At 35.3% G+C, this 17,950-nt stretch overlaps 1 protein-coding gene across 1 annotated transcript; it reads right to left on the minus strand.

Annotated features, from left to right (window-relative positions):
• Positions 1–1,113: 1,113 nt before the first annotated feature.
• Positions 1,114–16,965, minus strand: LOC117915004 (7-hydroxymethyl chlorophyll a reductase, chloroplastic-like). The gene is made up of 19 exons (XM_034830543.1): positions 16,837–16,965; positions 16,606–16,708; positions 16,359–16,443; positions 14,202–14,313; positions 13,746–13,830; positions 13,584–13,625; positions 13,353–13,431; positions 7,927–7,978; positions 7,770–7,832; positions 6,921–7,018; positions 6,198–6,233; positions 6,055–6,116; positions 3,698–3,725; positions 2,729–2,808; positions 1,919–1,988; positions 1,776–1,833; positions 1,620–1,684; positions 1,445–1,539; positions 1,114–1,362 (listed from the first exon to the last, which is right to left on the minus strand). The coding sequence occupies exons 1-19, from the start codon at positions 16,904–16,906 to the stop codon at positions 1,272–1,274; spliced, it is 1,374 nt and encodes a 457-aa protein (XP_034686434.1). The 5' UTR covers positions 16,907–16,965; the 3' UTR covers positions 1,114–1,271.
• Between the last annotated feature and the right edge of the window lie 985 nt (positions 16,966–17,950).

Below are 17,950 nucleotides of genomic sequence, written 5' to 3' on the forward strand. Positions count from 1 at the left end.
CTACTCCCAAGTTTCTGAGTTGCTCCAAGTTTTATCCACCAATCCCGGTCCATACGGTGGACACACCAAAACTTGATTATAGAATAAGTTGGTTTTTTTCTTCTTTTTTTCACCGGCTTAGCTTGGCACTCAGGGACGTGGACAGACCTGAGGATGTCAAATGAAATGAGGCTTCCCTTGATAGCCACTCATACAAGATGAACTTGTGGTCAGATCTCGCAGCTCATTTCTTACACAAGGTTAATATATATGTACTGGGAATTTGGTATATGGATTATGAATGAAAAAGCCCACTTATGAACAGCTAAATATGGCTCCTTCAACCTCATTCTCTATCTTAAAAATCCAGTCCAAGTGCTTAAGTTTGAAGCTGAATTGCTTGAAAAGAAAATTTTGAGCAACTCCAAAACTGGCTTCAATAAGTTTGTAAATGGCTCTACAGGCATAACATCCCAAGGAATTTTGCATGTGATGAAGGATTCAGGAAGCTTTTGTATTAAGTTGTAATTGCTAATTTGCATTGGTAAAGGCAAAGAGAGTTGGATTTTAACAGACAAGATTCAGTAAGCTTGTGAACAAGCCCTGGCTCAGCCATATTCACATATTCTAAACTCTTCCAGTTCTAGCATAACTTGGAGCTTTGGTATTGTCCTAATGCTAAGAGTTGATCTAGTAAATATAATATTGGCATCATTGATCCTGGGGATGCATCGCTATTTTAAAGTTGACCCAACTCAACTTATAATCAAATCACCTGACAGCTTTGCAAAAATCTAGAAACACAACATTATCGCCAGTGGCTTCTAATACACCTTTCTTAGTAATTTGCTTGCTGCTTCATCTTTTATACTTTTTCTGCAACTTCCGCCAGTTCATATGAAGCTACTTTGCTCAGATATTTATGATCGGAAAACTGCATTTTTCACCCAGTTAATGAGTTAAGTTCTTGGATTTTCAAGAACAAATGTATACCATGCACCTCTATACCATTTTTTTCAGTTATATGTTTGCTTGTTTCTGTCTATAACCATTCAGATCATGCAGTATATCTAGCCTCTTCCATAGATTATCATCATGCAACACATGCACACATGTATAATATAGACACCAATCTGAAAGGGGAAGAAACGTTGATCTTTACTAAAACTACATTGTCATCACCATAAAGACGTGTATAGAATGATTTTTCAGAATAGAGAATGAAGAATGTACTCAAAATTTCACCTACATGAAAGTTCCCTGCTATTGAACATATTCACCAGCTAGAATAACTATTTGTTGGAAAGCATCTTATCTATTTCACCATTCTGGTTATACAAATCCACAAGTTTCTTTGCATATGAGGGCATGTGCCTGTCAGCTCTGCATTTATCAAAATTGCAACTGTCAAAATGCAACTTCAAAGCCCTATGATAGTCAGTATTTGTCACAACTTACAGCATACCTTTGTTTTCCCCACATGCGATTTACATATAGATAGTTCCGGATTGTATGGTAGTCTAGCGAGTAACGAGCAAATTCCAGACCCTTTGGGCCAATCTGAACCAAATGACCAAGTCAAAATGAATGAGTTCTTAATTAATATCATGACCAAGTGCATCATCCATAAGGATCCTCACCAAGTTTAGAATAAATGCTATCAAATTCCCAATAAATTTCGGGGCAGGCTGAGAAGGACCCTTCCCTAAGAGATAAGAAAATTTTCAAAAATTAGGAATAGTTCCAAATCACACACACAAATCACTTTGGAAACTATAAGTGCTTAATAGTCATACCCAACTTTGCATTATCATCTGCCTTGACTGTTTCCATAACAAATGGACGCCGATCTCCCTGAAAAAGTGTCTTTCAAGTCAAATTTTTTTTTTTTTCAGAAAAAATTCCTGGCAAACCAACAAGGTAGAGCTGCAGATTTTACACTACTGGTGGTTGGAATAATCTCCAAAAGGTTCTCTACCAGGCTGAGCATTTCTCTTCCTCGTTCATTTCTTCCGTTTCAAGGGGTAAACAAAAGAGAGCAAAATTTTATCTCTTGATGAATAAATAAACTTATTAAGAAAAAGAATGAGGCTGCAACATGCACATACAAAACACACAGCAAATGAAGGAAACTAGCTAGTCAAAATCTGCTATCATCTAAGAACTCTATGAAAGAAAATCCAGCTTCAATGCCCCTACAGAGAGTTTTTCAGCAACACAACTCCTGAAATTTACAATGGAACAAAATCTTCAAAGATTTGTATATTTCTCTTTCTAAATGCAGCAAAAGAGGAGATGAGGGACCCCTTTCCTACTATCTTTTATTTTCTTACACCCAGCTCCAATAACCAATCAAAAGCTGATTTGAGGTAAAACCCCGTGCAGCCAAGTAAAGAGAAGTTGAAGGCCCACAAACTCAAATCCACTTGATAGCAGAGGAATAAATGATCTAGTGATTCTGCCTCTTCTTTATACACTATGCACTTAGAAACTAACCGCTTTATTTTAATTAAAAATCCACTGTCAAACATTTTTCTCTCACCATTGTCCATGACAACAAGCCACTTTAGTGGGGAGTCATATAATCTGAATCCAGTCCCAGACAAATTCACAAAATGCATCAAAGGGGTCCTCCAAGAATCAAAATAGCATACAAGAAGCAATAGTTGGACTAATGAAAATAAAGAAAAAAAAAATATATGAGCTCTAACAAGATAACAGTACAGTTGAAATTGCAGAGTGACATTACCTGACTGTAACATATTGTGGATGTTGTGTCATGCTTACTCCAGGGTATTTTGGCACACCCATGTATCCCACCACCAAGTCCTGAAGTTATGTAGGCATACCAAGTGACTTCCCTTAGCAACAAAACATTACAGTACTTTTCCTGTGTATGAGAAAGAAAACAGTTTTCTTTCCTAAACATTACATCATTCTAAGGTACCATTCAACTATTCTGACTAACTGGATGCTGGGGAGAGAGACAGAGTAGAGCAACCCAAACATATTAGTTTATTTGTGTCTATTGATGCATGGAAAAACCAAGTTTACAAGGATCTTCATGGTTAGAAATAAAAGAGCATTAGTATATCAGAATTGCAAAAGTAAATTTCTGTAGCATATTCCAACTTAGTTAGCAACACCTTGTCCAGTTGAGTAATGTTCATTTGGTATTAAATTTGTGTACATATACTGATCAATTTTTATGTGCCTTTATATGTCAAATTGTGAATGTGCTTCCATGTTTTGTCTCTAACATCATCCAATGCATATACAAATCCCACATTAACATTATGATTCATCAATGTTTATTATTCAAATGATACGATGCCAGAAATGATTCTGTATTGCAAATAAGACAAGAAATAACAAATTTTTGTTCACAATCTATTTCTGAAATTTCACCACACTTAATTAAAAAGCTTTATAAAAAAATTGGATACTTTAGGGGGGACTTGGTAATACAAAAGCCACTTTGTACTCTACCCACCTCTATTCCATGTACAACATATTGCCCATCAAATTTGTTAATAGAAAAAAATAATAATATGACATTAAAACAAAACTCAACAACCATAAGTGAGGACAAAAACTGAATTTTTATCAGTATAAAATGCAAAGCACAAGAAGGATAATTACACTAAAAATAAATGCTACGTAACTAATGAAGGCTTATTAAGACCTTACAACTCAGTGAGAATAGATAAAAACTCACCGCTAATGCATTTGTGTAGTCAAAACAGCTGTATGACACAACAAAACTTCAACATGTTAGAAAAAGCTTCAATAGGAAAAAACACAAAAATGAATGGATGTAGAAATATTGTATATTAACAAAAAAAGTAAGTTGAAACAACTTGTAAAAACAATTCACAATATGAATAATCATAAGACCAGTAGCACAATAAGAGGTAAAGGCAATGATGTACCAGCTCTCTCTCTCTCTGTATATATATATATATATATTCTTTTGATAGATAAAGGAGAATATATTAAGAAGAGGTGCCAAAAGAGTGACTTAAGGTATACAGGACCTATACACCCACTGTCAAAAAGGCTCCTCTCTCTCTCTCTCTCTCTCTCTATATATATATATATATATGTATATACACACACCCAAATATGCACAAATATCAGCTTGGCCAAATTTGCACTAGGCAAGCATCTAGACGTGCCAAGGTGCCAAGATTCTGTTAATTCTTTTACCTGGGACTGTAAGGGAGCATCTATAGTGTTTGATTGGGCATTTTCTCAGATTAAGCAACTAGGATTCACTTTTCCACCCCGTGATCAGTGGTCATCCACAGTTTCACATGTAATTGGAATACGACATGACACATTAACAACCCTTATTTAGGATTTGTTATATCATTGATAAGGTCATAATTTGTATAAAGATGGGTTAGAAATGTAGGAAACGATAACTAAGTATTCCAAAAATTCCTAAATTAAGGATGAGAGTTTCTATCATGTTATTCCATGTCTCATGAAAACTGTAAGGGCATCATGTCTTATCCCATCATAGCTAGTTGATCTGATATGTGATTGCCTTTTAAGAGATAATATCACAGGCACAGGCTGTGCAAACCACCTCATATTATCTCCTTAGAACCAGCCATGTCATTGTTCTTGGCCTAGTGCCAATCCTTTCAAAAACCAATACTGTCTCTAAAGCCCATAACTAAATTCATTCTATTTCTAATTCATTACTGCATTTAGATTATGAATCAAAAAATAATTTTCATGGAAATCAAAACTCACTCATGTGAGGATCTTGAGAATCAACTCCATTCTCATTCTCATTTTCATTTACATTCCTTTGTATTAAACACACCCTAAAGTAAATGACTTTCTTGGTCAATCTCCCCAATACATAATTGACCTTTTTTTTATCAGATAATTGACCTAATTTTTCAGTGCTCATGCTTTGCTTTACACCTTGGTGTTATTAGCCTTAATCACTCTTTCCCATAGATTCACAATGACTCATAAGGTTTATAACAGCTGATAGATGCGGCTTATGCATGTGTGCGTAGGTGCAAGAGAGAGGCAGAGAGAGACCAGAAGCTCTTTCCTTTTTCAGATTAAGTTTACTGGCCATTTTCATCTTGTTCAACAACTTACTCAGAGATACGGCATTATTACCCCACCCTTCAAAACAAGCAAAAAGGAGCCATGCTCCAGACCTTCTCCCAGTCTTTTATCCATATCATTCCCCTTCCAAACCAAAAGGTACTCTTTCATAGAATCTGGTAACATCCATTACAACTCAAAAATTGTTAGCAAATGTCCCACAACTTTCTAGCTCTATCACAATGGATAAGGATGTTGTTTGCTGATTCCTCATTGACAAAGACTGAATTTGTTGATCGTCAACCATCCTCTCCTCACAAGGATTAATGGCTAGGATCCTTCCCACACAGCTTCCCAGGCTAAAAAAACAAGCCAAAAAAAAAAAAAAATGCTTCCTTTCTATGCACTTCAACATCATCATCCTTTTCCAAAACACTGAGCATCAAATGCATTTAACATGACCAATTGGTATTTTCTGACCATGATAACATTATTAATCAACCAAAACTTTCAGAAGAGATGATATCACTAGCAAGGTTCATTGCAATTCATCTCCATTGTCTACCAGTGATATTTCAGCAACAAGTCAATTTTTTTGCTTCATTGGGATAGGAGAATTACATATCAGATTTTTAGAGCATTAATTGTGGATGGTTAGGTTTTCATATGGCTGTTTTGTCTAGCAGTTTTTTGTTTTTTCTTTCTTTTCTTATTGCCCTTTTTACACTTCTTGTGTACATAGGGTGCAAGTGCAACCCTTTTTGTTAGGCACTGGTTAATATATTCACTATTTGCCTACCAAAAATAAATCTCTTGCCAAGAGAGAAGCATGATGAAAGATAGATAAATAATGTTCACAAAAAAATAGCATTCCTTCTCAATCAATTTTTTTCCTTTTAATCCTCAAATGATCAAGGCTTTTGTTATTTGTAGCATCACATTCTCGTTAAATATTTGAAAGATTGCTAAATGGTACCGAAAAAAATAAAAACACATTACCTATAGCAGGATGGTGCAATAACATCAACTAACTCATTTGCTGGTAGACAGAAATAGGGAACCTGCTTTAGTTAAAATATAAAATTGGATGAAGCAACATGCTTGCAATATAAAAACAATTGAATAGTATATCACCAAGTTACCTCTTCAATATGTCCATCCAAATGCTTCAAGTGGACCTATCAAAGTATAATAAAATAGAAACCATCAGATTGTCAGAATTTTCTTAACTGAGTTAGGCAGAACCCAAATAATACCAGAAGGAAAGGAAATAAAAAGGAGCATAAGATCTGCACTCTCCCTGAATGAATAAGAACCAATTTTTTTTGTTTACATAAGCAACTCAAATTAACCAAACCAAACACCTCCCCACACCACTCTCCCCTCTCTAGTAAGAATCTTCTTCACCATTGTTTCTCAGACGTGGAGATAAACTTTAGGAGTAATTGACATCCACACTTTATCAGAAAGGATACTCTGTCCTTGCATATAGTGATTTACAGGATATGACAGAAAAACAATTATTTTCAGAAATCTTTCAAAACCAAGTTATTTTCCTTCCCATCATGACCACAGATTAAATGAACTGAAAAAGTCCGCCACCTACAGCTCTCAATCATAAGGACTCCTCATAAACCTTGGGTTCCAACCACCCCATTCCAGCGCAGTAAGCGAGTAATTAACCACCCTGACATTTTTATTAAAAGTGATCATGAACAAGCCCAGGAATCGACCTTCTAGAGCAATCTTATTGTACAATACATCAAACCAGAAAAAGCATTACCTACTAAGTAGATCCATAGTTCTCTATATGATTCAGCACTAAATATATCGAAAACACATAGAAAGCATTGTTCAGTCCAAACCTTGTAATCTTGCATAAACTCATAATGAAGAACTGTTTCTGGTTCACTGCTTGCAGCATTTAAAAACTTATCTAGTCCTTCTCGAGTTCCATTATCCACTGTCAACCAAAAAAAGAAAAAAAAAATTAGTTCTGATGCCAATTATTTGTCAAATATTTCCAGTAGCTTGCATAGACTAAAATAAACTACATATGCACATCCCTCTGTCTATTGTTTATATACTTAATGCAGATTGAAACTGCATCAATTTGTACACACATTTGCAACTTGAGTAGGGTTAAGGTCATGGAATAATGTGGTGCAGTTAGAGGTCAAATACTAAACTTGCTTGACCACTTTAATTAAAAGGTGAATGGCCAAGCAAGTTTTTTCATTTTGCCTCTAACTTCACACGATATTCCAAGTTCAACTCAACTTGCATATGTGGGCACAAATTTGAGTCGGGGTTCAAACATGGAACATTTGCACATAATTTCACATACTAAGAGTCCATTTGGCATTATTTTTAAAAAGCACTTCGAACCTAAAAAGTGTTTTTGAAGAAAAGTTAGGCATTTGTCAAAACTTAGAAAACACATTTAAAAAATTGAAAAATCACTTATGGTGCTTTGTGGAGAAATACTTAATAGGTGATTCTCCCAAAAAAACTTCTAAAGAAAAAATGTTTCCATTGCAAGTACTTCAAGAGAAACATTGTCAAATGCACTCGAAATTAGCAACTAACTGAAGTGTATTGCAAACATGAGCAAATGTCAATCCTTATATCCATGTCTTCCATGTGGCCTTTAGTAGTAAGCAACATGTTTCAAGATAAAACAATAATGAACTGAATATATAACTTCTAATTACCACAATTAGTGCCCAGGACATAAAGCTTGTCCAAATTCAAATGTTGCTCCACAGATCTTAATGCTGCAGTTTAAGAAATCACTCTGCATTAAAATAGTACAAGTCACAACAATAAAAGATTTGTGTGGAAAATGCCAGATCATAAGATAAACCATACCTTGCACTTGGCAACCCACACCACAGAAAAGAAGACGTTTCACACCAGCTGCCTGTCAGATAAAAGAAAATGAAAAAAAAAGGCCTAATGGAAAACAAAATTTTACTAATTATAATTGCATAGTTCACAGACTAAGAGGAAGGGCAAGAAGTCGTTCAACAGGAAAAGTAAAAAAAAAAAAAAAATAGGACAGCCCAAGAGAGCACCCACACCAAAATTGGGTGAGGGGGCAGGGAACAGAGGTATTGTAGCATGGAGAGGGCATCAGATAGCAGTACCCTAGAAAAGCTTCAACAGATTCAGCTTCTCCCTTAGCAAACAATTCAAGCTTCTGATCTGTTCATCCAGGCCTCCAAATACAAGAGACCTTCAAGACCCTGGCTTCTGATTCCCAAACCCCCTTGTATGTGTGTGTGTGTGTGTTTTCTTTTTCAATGGAGTGGCGGTTGAGTCAATCTTAATGCATATGCACAATTGGACACATGCATATAGAATCTTAATCACCTTTAACAATTTATTTTTTAAAATTTTCCACAACTCTTAGGAGTTGCCAATTGTTGCATTATATAGCAATTTAGGCTTCATCCTATTGGCCTCCTACGGATTTCCAAGTATTCCTCCCATTCTATATGATATGAGTTCTTGGTTCTAAAAAGGAAAAACATGTTGAGCGTAAATCTTTATCTTCCACAGCTGATCCGTAATAAGTTCTTGCTTATACCCACTACTTGAAGTTAGCTCGTTCAGTGACCTATCAAAAGGTTTCTCCTTCCTCTGTCACTAGTCAGTTAAAATCCAATCAAGGACCAAAAGAATGTTCCAGGAAGTTTTGCATTGATCAAACCCTTTTGCACTAAGGTTTGTTTGAAAGCATGGAATTGGTTGTAGGACATCCTTGCCCCAGCACAACGATTTTTCTTGAGCGCTTATTTGATTTTTGTTAGCCTAATACACATTATGGTTAACCAAAGGTCTTGAGTTCAAGTCTCTCCCACTGCCCCTTAAGCTTTTAAGAAACTTGGTACCTTAACAATTATTTGTACATAATTATCTGTTTTTTTTTTTTTTTTGATGAGAAACAACAATGTCAAATTAAGTATCAAGAGGTACAAAAAAGGATGAGGAATCCTCCAAAGAAACTAAACATAAGATGTGTAGGAACCTCCAAAGTACTAAGTAAACCTATACAATTATGAAGTACCACAACCCATATGGGAATGTACAAATAGCAATCACTCCTTGCTAGCTCACACCTTTGGAACTGCACACTAAAATCCAATCAAGTAGAATCACATTATGGAGAATGCCTTAAAAGTTGTGGTACAAGAGACCTAAAAGGAGGCAAAGAAATGAATGATATCCCAAAGATCCTTTGAAGTCCTCGCCTTGTCCTTGAAGATCCAAGTGTTTTTTTTTTCCGCCACACAACCCATATCAAAGCAAGACAAGCAGTTTGCCACAAAACCTTGCCTCTAGTGGAGCTTTCCAACTCCTTATATGAGATGGTCATCATGTCACATATACTCCTAGAGGAACCCAGTCCAAATTAGTCAATTTAAATAATCTATGCTATAAACCCAAAGTCAAAGGACAATGTAAGAAAAAATGTTCTACTGTTTCACCACTCTCCATACACAACAAGCAAACATCAGAACTGCAAGCTTTTTAGGATCTTATCAACTGTAGCATGTCATTGGTGTTGACCTTATTATATGTCACTAACTAAGTAAAGGACTTGACATCAAATGGGACTTGGGATTTTCAAACAAAATTAGTAGGGAAGAATGGAACTAGATCAACATGATTAGACAAGACTAAAAAGAACGACTTTACTGTAAATGAACTTGAAGAACATAAGGACCAAGATCTTGCATTTGAAACAAATAAAGATAAATGCAAACAAGAGAGGACATTTATATATCATTGTCTCCTCCTCTGTAATCAATGTTCCATTTCTAAAAGACTATTTCTAACACCCTAGGCCCTCAACCCACAACATAGAAAATCTCTTTGAACAATGGCAGGTAACATTAAAAAATAATTTTCATAGGCATGCTAATTAAAGTGATCCTACACCCTTGAGAAATGCAATTCCCTTTTTAATCAATTAAATGATTATCTGCCTTATCCATAATAAATTATCCATGAGAAGGTTCCCTCACTAATGAAGGCCCATGTACGTAATTGCTTAAGAACCTAGAGAAATATGATATGATACCTAGAAATTGGAAGGTCCTATTATTCTCAAGTTAATCCATGGCTAGAATGATTTGGAGAAGTAAACTTTCAACACAAAGAATCCCAAGAGGATAATTAAAACTGTGTGAGTCATAATATTCTACTAAGAGAGGATATAGTATCATTACCAAACCAGAGATGTGATAGCCAAAAGCTCTATCCGACACACCACCATGAAATCTTTAATAAACACTAAGCTCTCATGGGAAAAAAAAAATGACAGAAAAACAAAATAAATGTATTAACAACGTTTAACAAAAGCACATCAAAGCACATAGATTGTAAACAAAGGAAGCTAAGAAGTAACACAAAAAAGAAAGGGCAATAAAAACAAAAGCTCCTTCATGAAGATCCTAACCAATCTATAAGATTTAACATAGTTATGGAACCCCCATCTATGATCATCCAAATCCATCACAAAAGATTACAAATAAATGTAAATTTTAGCACATGATCGATTATTTCTTTTCTTTCAAATGATCTTTGGTTCCTCTCCTTCCATAATGTACAAAACACACATAGTAGGACAAGCCTTTGGATCTTCCATTTTTTACCCATAAAAGAATCATGCTACCTTAAAAGGGTTTCTCTTACCAAACTTGACATCACCCACACAACCTCAAAAAAGTAAAACACCAAATTCCATAACACCTTAGCATTGGGATAATGCAGAAGAATGTGATATATTGACTCTTCATCTTCCTTATAGAGAAAAAATCAGTTTACCAAAGACCATCATCTCCTTTGCAATCAAGCCAAAGTCAAAACCCTTCCCTAAGAAACTTCCCATGCAAGAAAATCTATTTTCATTAGAACCATCCAATTCCAAATACTAAGGAAAGCTTCCGCTCTTTCCCACCCTAGAAAAGTGTAAGAGGATTTGACTGAAAATTTACCTTTCTTTGCCTCCATCCTTTCCAACCTATCCTCTCCATCCCTTCTCACAGTCTTACCTTGAAGTCTTATGAGGAAGGCTTAGCCTTTTCCATCTTCTAATCATTAAAATGCATAGAAAAAGCAAGGGTTCCAGTACCTTTCCTCGCCTTGTTGATCCCATACACCCGCCAGCCAAGCATCCTTTGTCAAAGTTATAAAATACAAAGAGGGAAAAGACTCTTAAAGTAGAATCACTTAAGGGTCTCCAAAAAGCCCGCGGCCCACGGCCCGGCCTAGTGGGCTAAAGCCCGGCCCGAGCCCATTTATGGATGGGCCGGGCCATGGGCCCCAATTTAGGCCCGGCCCGGCGGGCTGGCCCGCCTGTAGGCCCGCCACTTAAAAAATATATATATATAAAAAAAAATATTCAAGAAATAGAAAGGCTACATTAATAAAAATATTCATTGTTAACTATTTTATTCATTGAATGTATACATTACATTTGAAAATGTGGGAGAACCAAAGCAGAAATTCCTTCAAATTTGAACCACCAATACTTGTTTTTCACCACCAATAATATTGAATAATTTGAGACAAAATGCAATAATTAGAAATATTGTGGAATAGAAGAGAGCTTAAGAGTTGAGAGAATAGAATAAAATTGAGGGTATTTAATATTTATAGGGATTTAAATATTAGGATTTAATTTTATTTATTTTTAAATGTCAAGACCGTTCAACCTTCAACGGTCATATATTTGATATTTATGAATTATGAGTGGCACGTTCAACGGTCATGTGATCGTTGAATAGCCAACTCACTTTTATTTTTTTTCAAAAATCATACAACATTTCTAATATATATATAACTAATGCAAAATAGTTACACAAAAGAGGGTTAGCTCAGTTGGTAGCTAGCTCTCCTTGAATGCTTATGGATCCATAAGGGAAGGGGTTTGAACCCCTTCCCTTCAAAACTCAAAAGTATTTTAATTTTTACCCAAAGCCCGCTAAGCCCGCCCAACTTGAGGGCCCACGAGCTGGGCCACGGGCCTTAGATTTACCAAGGGCCCGGCCCGGCCCGTTAACCAGTTAACGGGCTCAATGGCCCGCCCCGGGCTGGGCCATGGGCCTTACTCCTCCGGGCTAGCCGGCCGGGCCCGGCCCGTTGGAGACCCTTAGAATCACTACACCATCAATCTTTATAAAACTTCATCCTTCTACCATTGCTCATGTTGAATGAGGCTTTGTTGTTAACATTCTTCCAAACTCTCTTGATAGCATTCCACAACCTGATAGCAAAACCAACCCTACGTTCCCAAGAATGCCAACACCCCTCCTCCTTGTACTTCCTAGAAATAATCTGCTTCCAAAGGGACTTGATTCTCTAAGGCGAACCTCCAAATCCACTTGCCCAAGAGTGCCTTGTTAGGGGTTGATAACTTTTTAATAGTAAGGCCTCCAAGGGTGGTTTTTTCTCTAATGAACAAGAGCCACAAAAAGTCTTTTTGAATCATCTCAATCCTTGTACTCACCTTCTTAGGCAAGAGAAATAGAGACATATGGTAAATGAGCAAGTATGACACAATGCTCTTCATAATAGTAAGTATCCCACCCTTAGAAAGATATTATCTTTTTCACATGCCCAGCCTTTTGTGAACTCTCTCTTCCACCATATGCTAACCAACCCTCAATTTATGGTGCACTTCTAGAGATAGATCCAATCACATGACAAAGATTTATAGCAGGCTTCTATAAGTACACCCTAAGCTCCTGTGGCAAATGTCTTTCAAAGTCACAAAAGAAGTCCAGAAGCCCCAATCAAACAACAAGCACCCAAAAATGGTGGGTAACAACAAAACCTTATCCAATAGTCATCCATCTCGTCCATGCCCTGTGGCTTGACCAAAACCTTTCTTCTCAAAGATATAGTTAAGAAAACAGTAGCCAGAATGGTCATTAGCTTTCTCAGAATCATTTTCAGCAGAACTTCTTGTCTCTCAACCCTTACTCATATATATCCATTTCAAGCAAGGATGGCATCCCTTATCCCTCACTAGTATTTGTTTTGTGTAGGTAATTATGCAGGTACCTGGACACCTTGGGGAGCCCTCAATTGCATCATCCTTTTTTTATCCTTTAACTTCAAGTAAGGCAATTTAAGCAATGTGCTCAACTAAAGCTTCAAGAATAGCAATGTAAGCACATGGCAGAGTGAAACAATTACGGAAAAAAAAAATGGAAATGACAACAACAACAAAAGTAAAAAATAAAGGCATCTAACTATAATTAATAAAAGAAGATGAAAAACACCTCAACTAAGGCGAGGGTATTCAGATTAGGAGACAATGTTGGTTTAACGCCTTTAGCTGCTAGAACCTCATCTGGCGTCCTATTCAAGGAAGGAAAAGAAAGGGACAAGATACAATAACCAGAGCTAACAAGATAAATAAACAACCAAAAGAAAGTCTCTAAATTGAAATATTGAAACTTGATGAATGTCAAGAGTGATTCAGATCAAATAAAGAAATTCTAAGAGCAAACCTGGCTAAGACAGGTCTTGGAGAGAGTCTGTCTTCTGGATCACTGTCAGTTAAATAACAAGACCAGAAATGTTCCAATTAAACAACAGTTGCAAATTGGTTTAGATGATGAATAAACAGCTGGTTTCATCTATTATTCACCAAAATAACTTCCCACCACTACCTCTGTACACAAATGACAGCTTCTACCATGCCAGCTTTCAGCATTTCAATTGCAATTGTTGTCACTATCCCTGTCCACTGGGCTCCTGCCATTGTATAAAGTTGAGCAGCACAAGAACATTAAACCATTTATCTTATTTGACCTCAAAATCTACATGACAATTATACATGTCAGAAAATCATACATGAAAATCATTCACCAGTATAAATGTGATTAAAAGGTCTCAAACAAGTGGCTAAGCATAAAAGAGAAAATACAAAGAAAAAGTCTCAAACAAGCTGGCCAAGCATGAAATATAAAACCTTAAAAAGGAAAAGCAAATTAAGGGATGAAATCCCACAGTTAATTGTAAATCATGAATTAACAACACCTACCATCAATGGGGTTAGTTTTATGAGCATACAGAGTCTACTAATAGAGCCCTAAATATAAAAATTACAAATTAGCCAGACATACCTTCAACAGGCTCAGTTTTACGAGCATATAATAGTTGCTCATACACCCCTAAATATGTTTCATCCAAGGAATACGCTTTTCTCCCTCTGCCATGGACTACAGGTTCAAGACTCTGATAAAAAGAAAATGCAGAAAAAATAAATGAATAACCACAAGGAAAAGAGGATACAGTGCATTATATGAATAGGATCCTGCAAGACATGGAAGTGCAGTCTACTATAACCAAGCATATCAGAACAATATCATAGGTTCAATGAATTAACAATCAAGGTTTGATGATTCTGGTTTAGGAAGTTAGCATGGTGATTATCATGATACTTGATTTCATCAAATGAAAGAGAACAATTTCATCATCCAAGTGTTGTTCCATCCATATGAAGTTGAGTACAAGTGTACAACAATCCCATCACATCCAAGGGGACATCCTTCATTAATGGATGATACATCCAGTAGAAAAAGGATAGTAAGGGCCTGTTTGGTAACATTCAAAAACAATTATCAAAAATCAGGTTTTGATAATAGTTCTTAAAAATAGTTCAAAGTCGTTTTCAAGAACAAAATTCTATTATAAAACTCGAATATGAAAAACAGTTTTCTCGGCCTATTTTCTGTGAAGGCACTTTGAACTTATGTAAGATGTTGTTGGCCTATTCTTTGTCTTTCCAATTGTTTCTCAAAACAGTCAGAAAAAATAATTGAAAATCCCTCAAATTTGTTGGAAGAAATCATCCAGTTTTTAAAGCAAATTCCCAAAAACAATTTGTTAAAAATGTTTTTGAGGTTGGAAAATTGTTTTTCTATTCTTTTGAAAAAAATAAAAATAAAATAGCATTTAAGAATAGTTTCCAAACATGCCCCTAAATTTCCTATGCAAGTGGCCATAAGAATGTTAAACAAGGATATTCATAAGTCATCATTTGTGAATATGGTAAGAGGAAAATGGTAAAATGATTTAAAAGGCCATAAACTTCTAATTATATAAATGGATTAGAGTGAAATATATAGAATATGATAATCAAAGAGATGACATGACCCACAAAGCTATCACACCAAGCGTACACTCAGCCCTAGAGTCTGACATTTTCCAGAATGGAACTTATGAACATTTGGTCCAATACCAATCATAACGCCTGTTTCAATACTGCAATCAAGAAGAAAATTAAGGTAACATTGGGACAATGAATAACCTTTCAAACTGAATGTTCTGTTTAAATAAACTCATTTTGACTGTGTTCAAGGTATTTGAAATGAGTCCACCATTTTACATAATGCTTTCAATAATTCCACACCCTATAATGTGGATGATCATAGTTGACATTTCAAGAAAATACAAAATTTTCTTTATTTTGTATATGATCTCAGGAACACAAGTCCATGATTACTAGCCATACCCCTAAAATTAAAAGACAACAAAGGAGGAAACCAAAAATCGTACACCGAAGGGAGGTTCATTAACTGACAGAATGGAACTGCTCCAGAGGTCTATGGCTCCTCATTCTAAACCCAAGCCCATGAGATCAAAGCACTCTTGGTATGTTTCATGATTGCTCCAAATTCTTTTTGCAATTAGTCCATTTTATTTTGTAATGACTCCATACTAGAGGACACTTTGTTCCCTCAAATGCTATGAGAAACAGAATAGAACAATTTCTCCTACGAAACCTAAAAGACTCCTAAAAGAATAAAATAGGATTAAAAAAAAAAACCATGATGGAAAATTCAAATTATACCATAATGTATCAATAAAATTAATCTTGACACAGATATTAAGGCTCCAAAGGAAAAAAAACAGTTCAAAAAAAAAAGGGAGCAATACAACCTTTGCTGCCATGTGAGATAGAGTTCAATTTGACTCTTTTTTCATAGAGCATGACCCTACAGAAACTATAGCTTCAAAATAAAAAGGTAAGTTAGCAAAAACTGATCAGTATATAGAGCAGTTTGATAGTTCCCTCGCCTCTGGTCAAGTTGATTATTCCACACATGGTGACTATTAATAATGCAAAAAGGGAAATTCCAATTAACATCCTAAATGAACAGTGTTCATATGGGCAATTACCATGAATCAGACCATTACTTTTTTCCACTATGGACAAGATAATCATGAAGAAAATTTCAGAATTTGAGAGTGAAAATTCAGAGGAAACAAGGACTTACTTCAATTTTAGACATGCCATCCCCTAAGAAAGCACAAGCATTCTTGACATGAGCAATGTAATATGTATCACACAAACCGCAGCGACTAGCAGGAAATGAAAAAAAAAAAAGATCAGGAATACCCCATTATCAACAAAAAGAATAAAAATAAATAAATAAAAATTAAAAAAAAAAAAGAAAAAAAAAGAAAAAAAAAAAAAAAAAAAAAAAAAAAGAAAATCAGAAATTAAATAGCAAGAAAATTTACCTGCAGTGGTCCTTAGCTGGGTAGGTGCCCCCAGGAGGAATGGGTCTGGACCTCTGCCTCCAGTCATCTCTTAGCTTCACTGACTTTGGGTTGGAGTTTGCATCTGTGATTGTGAAACCAACAACTCAACTACACCCTAATACTGCTTTTACATACGTAAATGTAAATATATAGTGTATGGAAAGAGAGAAAGGCAGAGAAAGAGAGAAAGTAAGAGTTTTCAGAAAGTACCTTTGGAAGAGGAAGAGGAAGAAGAAGAAACAACAGAGAGTGGAAGGATTGAGGCGGAGACACAAGCCATGGAAGCAGAGAGCTTGGACTTCCCACGATGGTTGTCAACCACACGCTCACCCACCACACATGTATCAATGAATCCATGTCCAACCAAAACACTTTTGTCATTTATTATACGGAGAATTGTGTTTCCAACCCAATTCAGTTGGATAATTGTGTGTTTCCACCCCCAATTGGGTTGGATAATTGAGCTATCGTCCTCGGATATTGTATTTAAAAAATCTCTAAAATACCCTTGACTATTAAATACCGGTTACTTCTATCTTTCTCTTTTCTCTCTTTGAGTTTTTCACCATTCTTTCACTTATTTATTAATGAGATTAAGTTAAATGATTTACCAATTATTTTTCTCCAACAAATTGAACATGAAAGATAAATAGTTAAAAATTATTATTATTAAATACATTTTTTGAAGCAAATAATTTTTAAATACCTTATCAAATATTATTCTTTTTTTCAAACTTACATAATATATAATAAATATTATTCAAAGTTTTTTAATGTATTTTTTAAATGTGGTGTATTTTTCCCGATTTGGTTGTTGAGAAAATGTTGGAGAATGGAATAATACAAAATTAGAAGTGTTACGATTCAGTTAAAAAAAATGGAAAAATATGCAGGTGATAAGGAATGATTTATCAAATCATAGGATTATTGTTGGTAGCTTGCAGGATTAGTTGTTTCATTCTCGGGTAACTTTTGGTAGTTGTAACATCTTTATGTTCAAGTGTTTTTTTTTTTTTGTGAAAACCTTATATAAGTTTGTTTGACCATTTTGTGTTATGAAAGTTGTCTCCCTAAAGGATGTGTTTGTTTACTACCAGACAAAATGCTTCCAACTTTTTTGGCTAGATACATTCTCCTAATTTTTGTGCTTGATTTGTTTAGTGTTGGCAACTGCCTGGAGGGTGATTACATTGTTTAGGAAATTGTAGGCATTCCTTGGAAATGATTTAAAAATAGTTCTCATTTATCAAAAAAACAATTTTTGAAATCAAATCCTAGAAACAATTATCAATTGTCAAATTGTGTAGGAATTGAAATATGAAAA

Source organism: Vitis riparia, chromosome 5 (genome assembly GCF_004353265.1).
Source record: "Vitis riparia cultivar Riparia Gloire de Montpellier isolate 1030 chromosome 5, EGFV_Vit.rip_1.0, whole genome shotgun sequence".
Classification (NCBI taxonomy): Eukaryota; Viridiplantae; Streptophyta; class Magnoliopsida; order Vitales; family Vitaceae; genus Vitis; species Vitis riparia.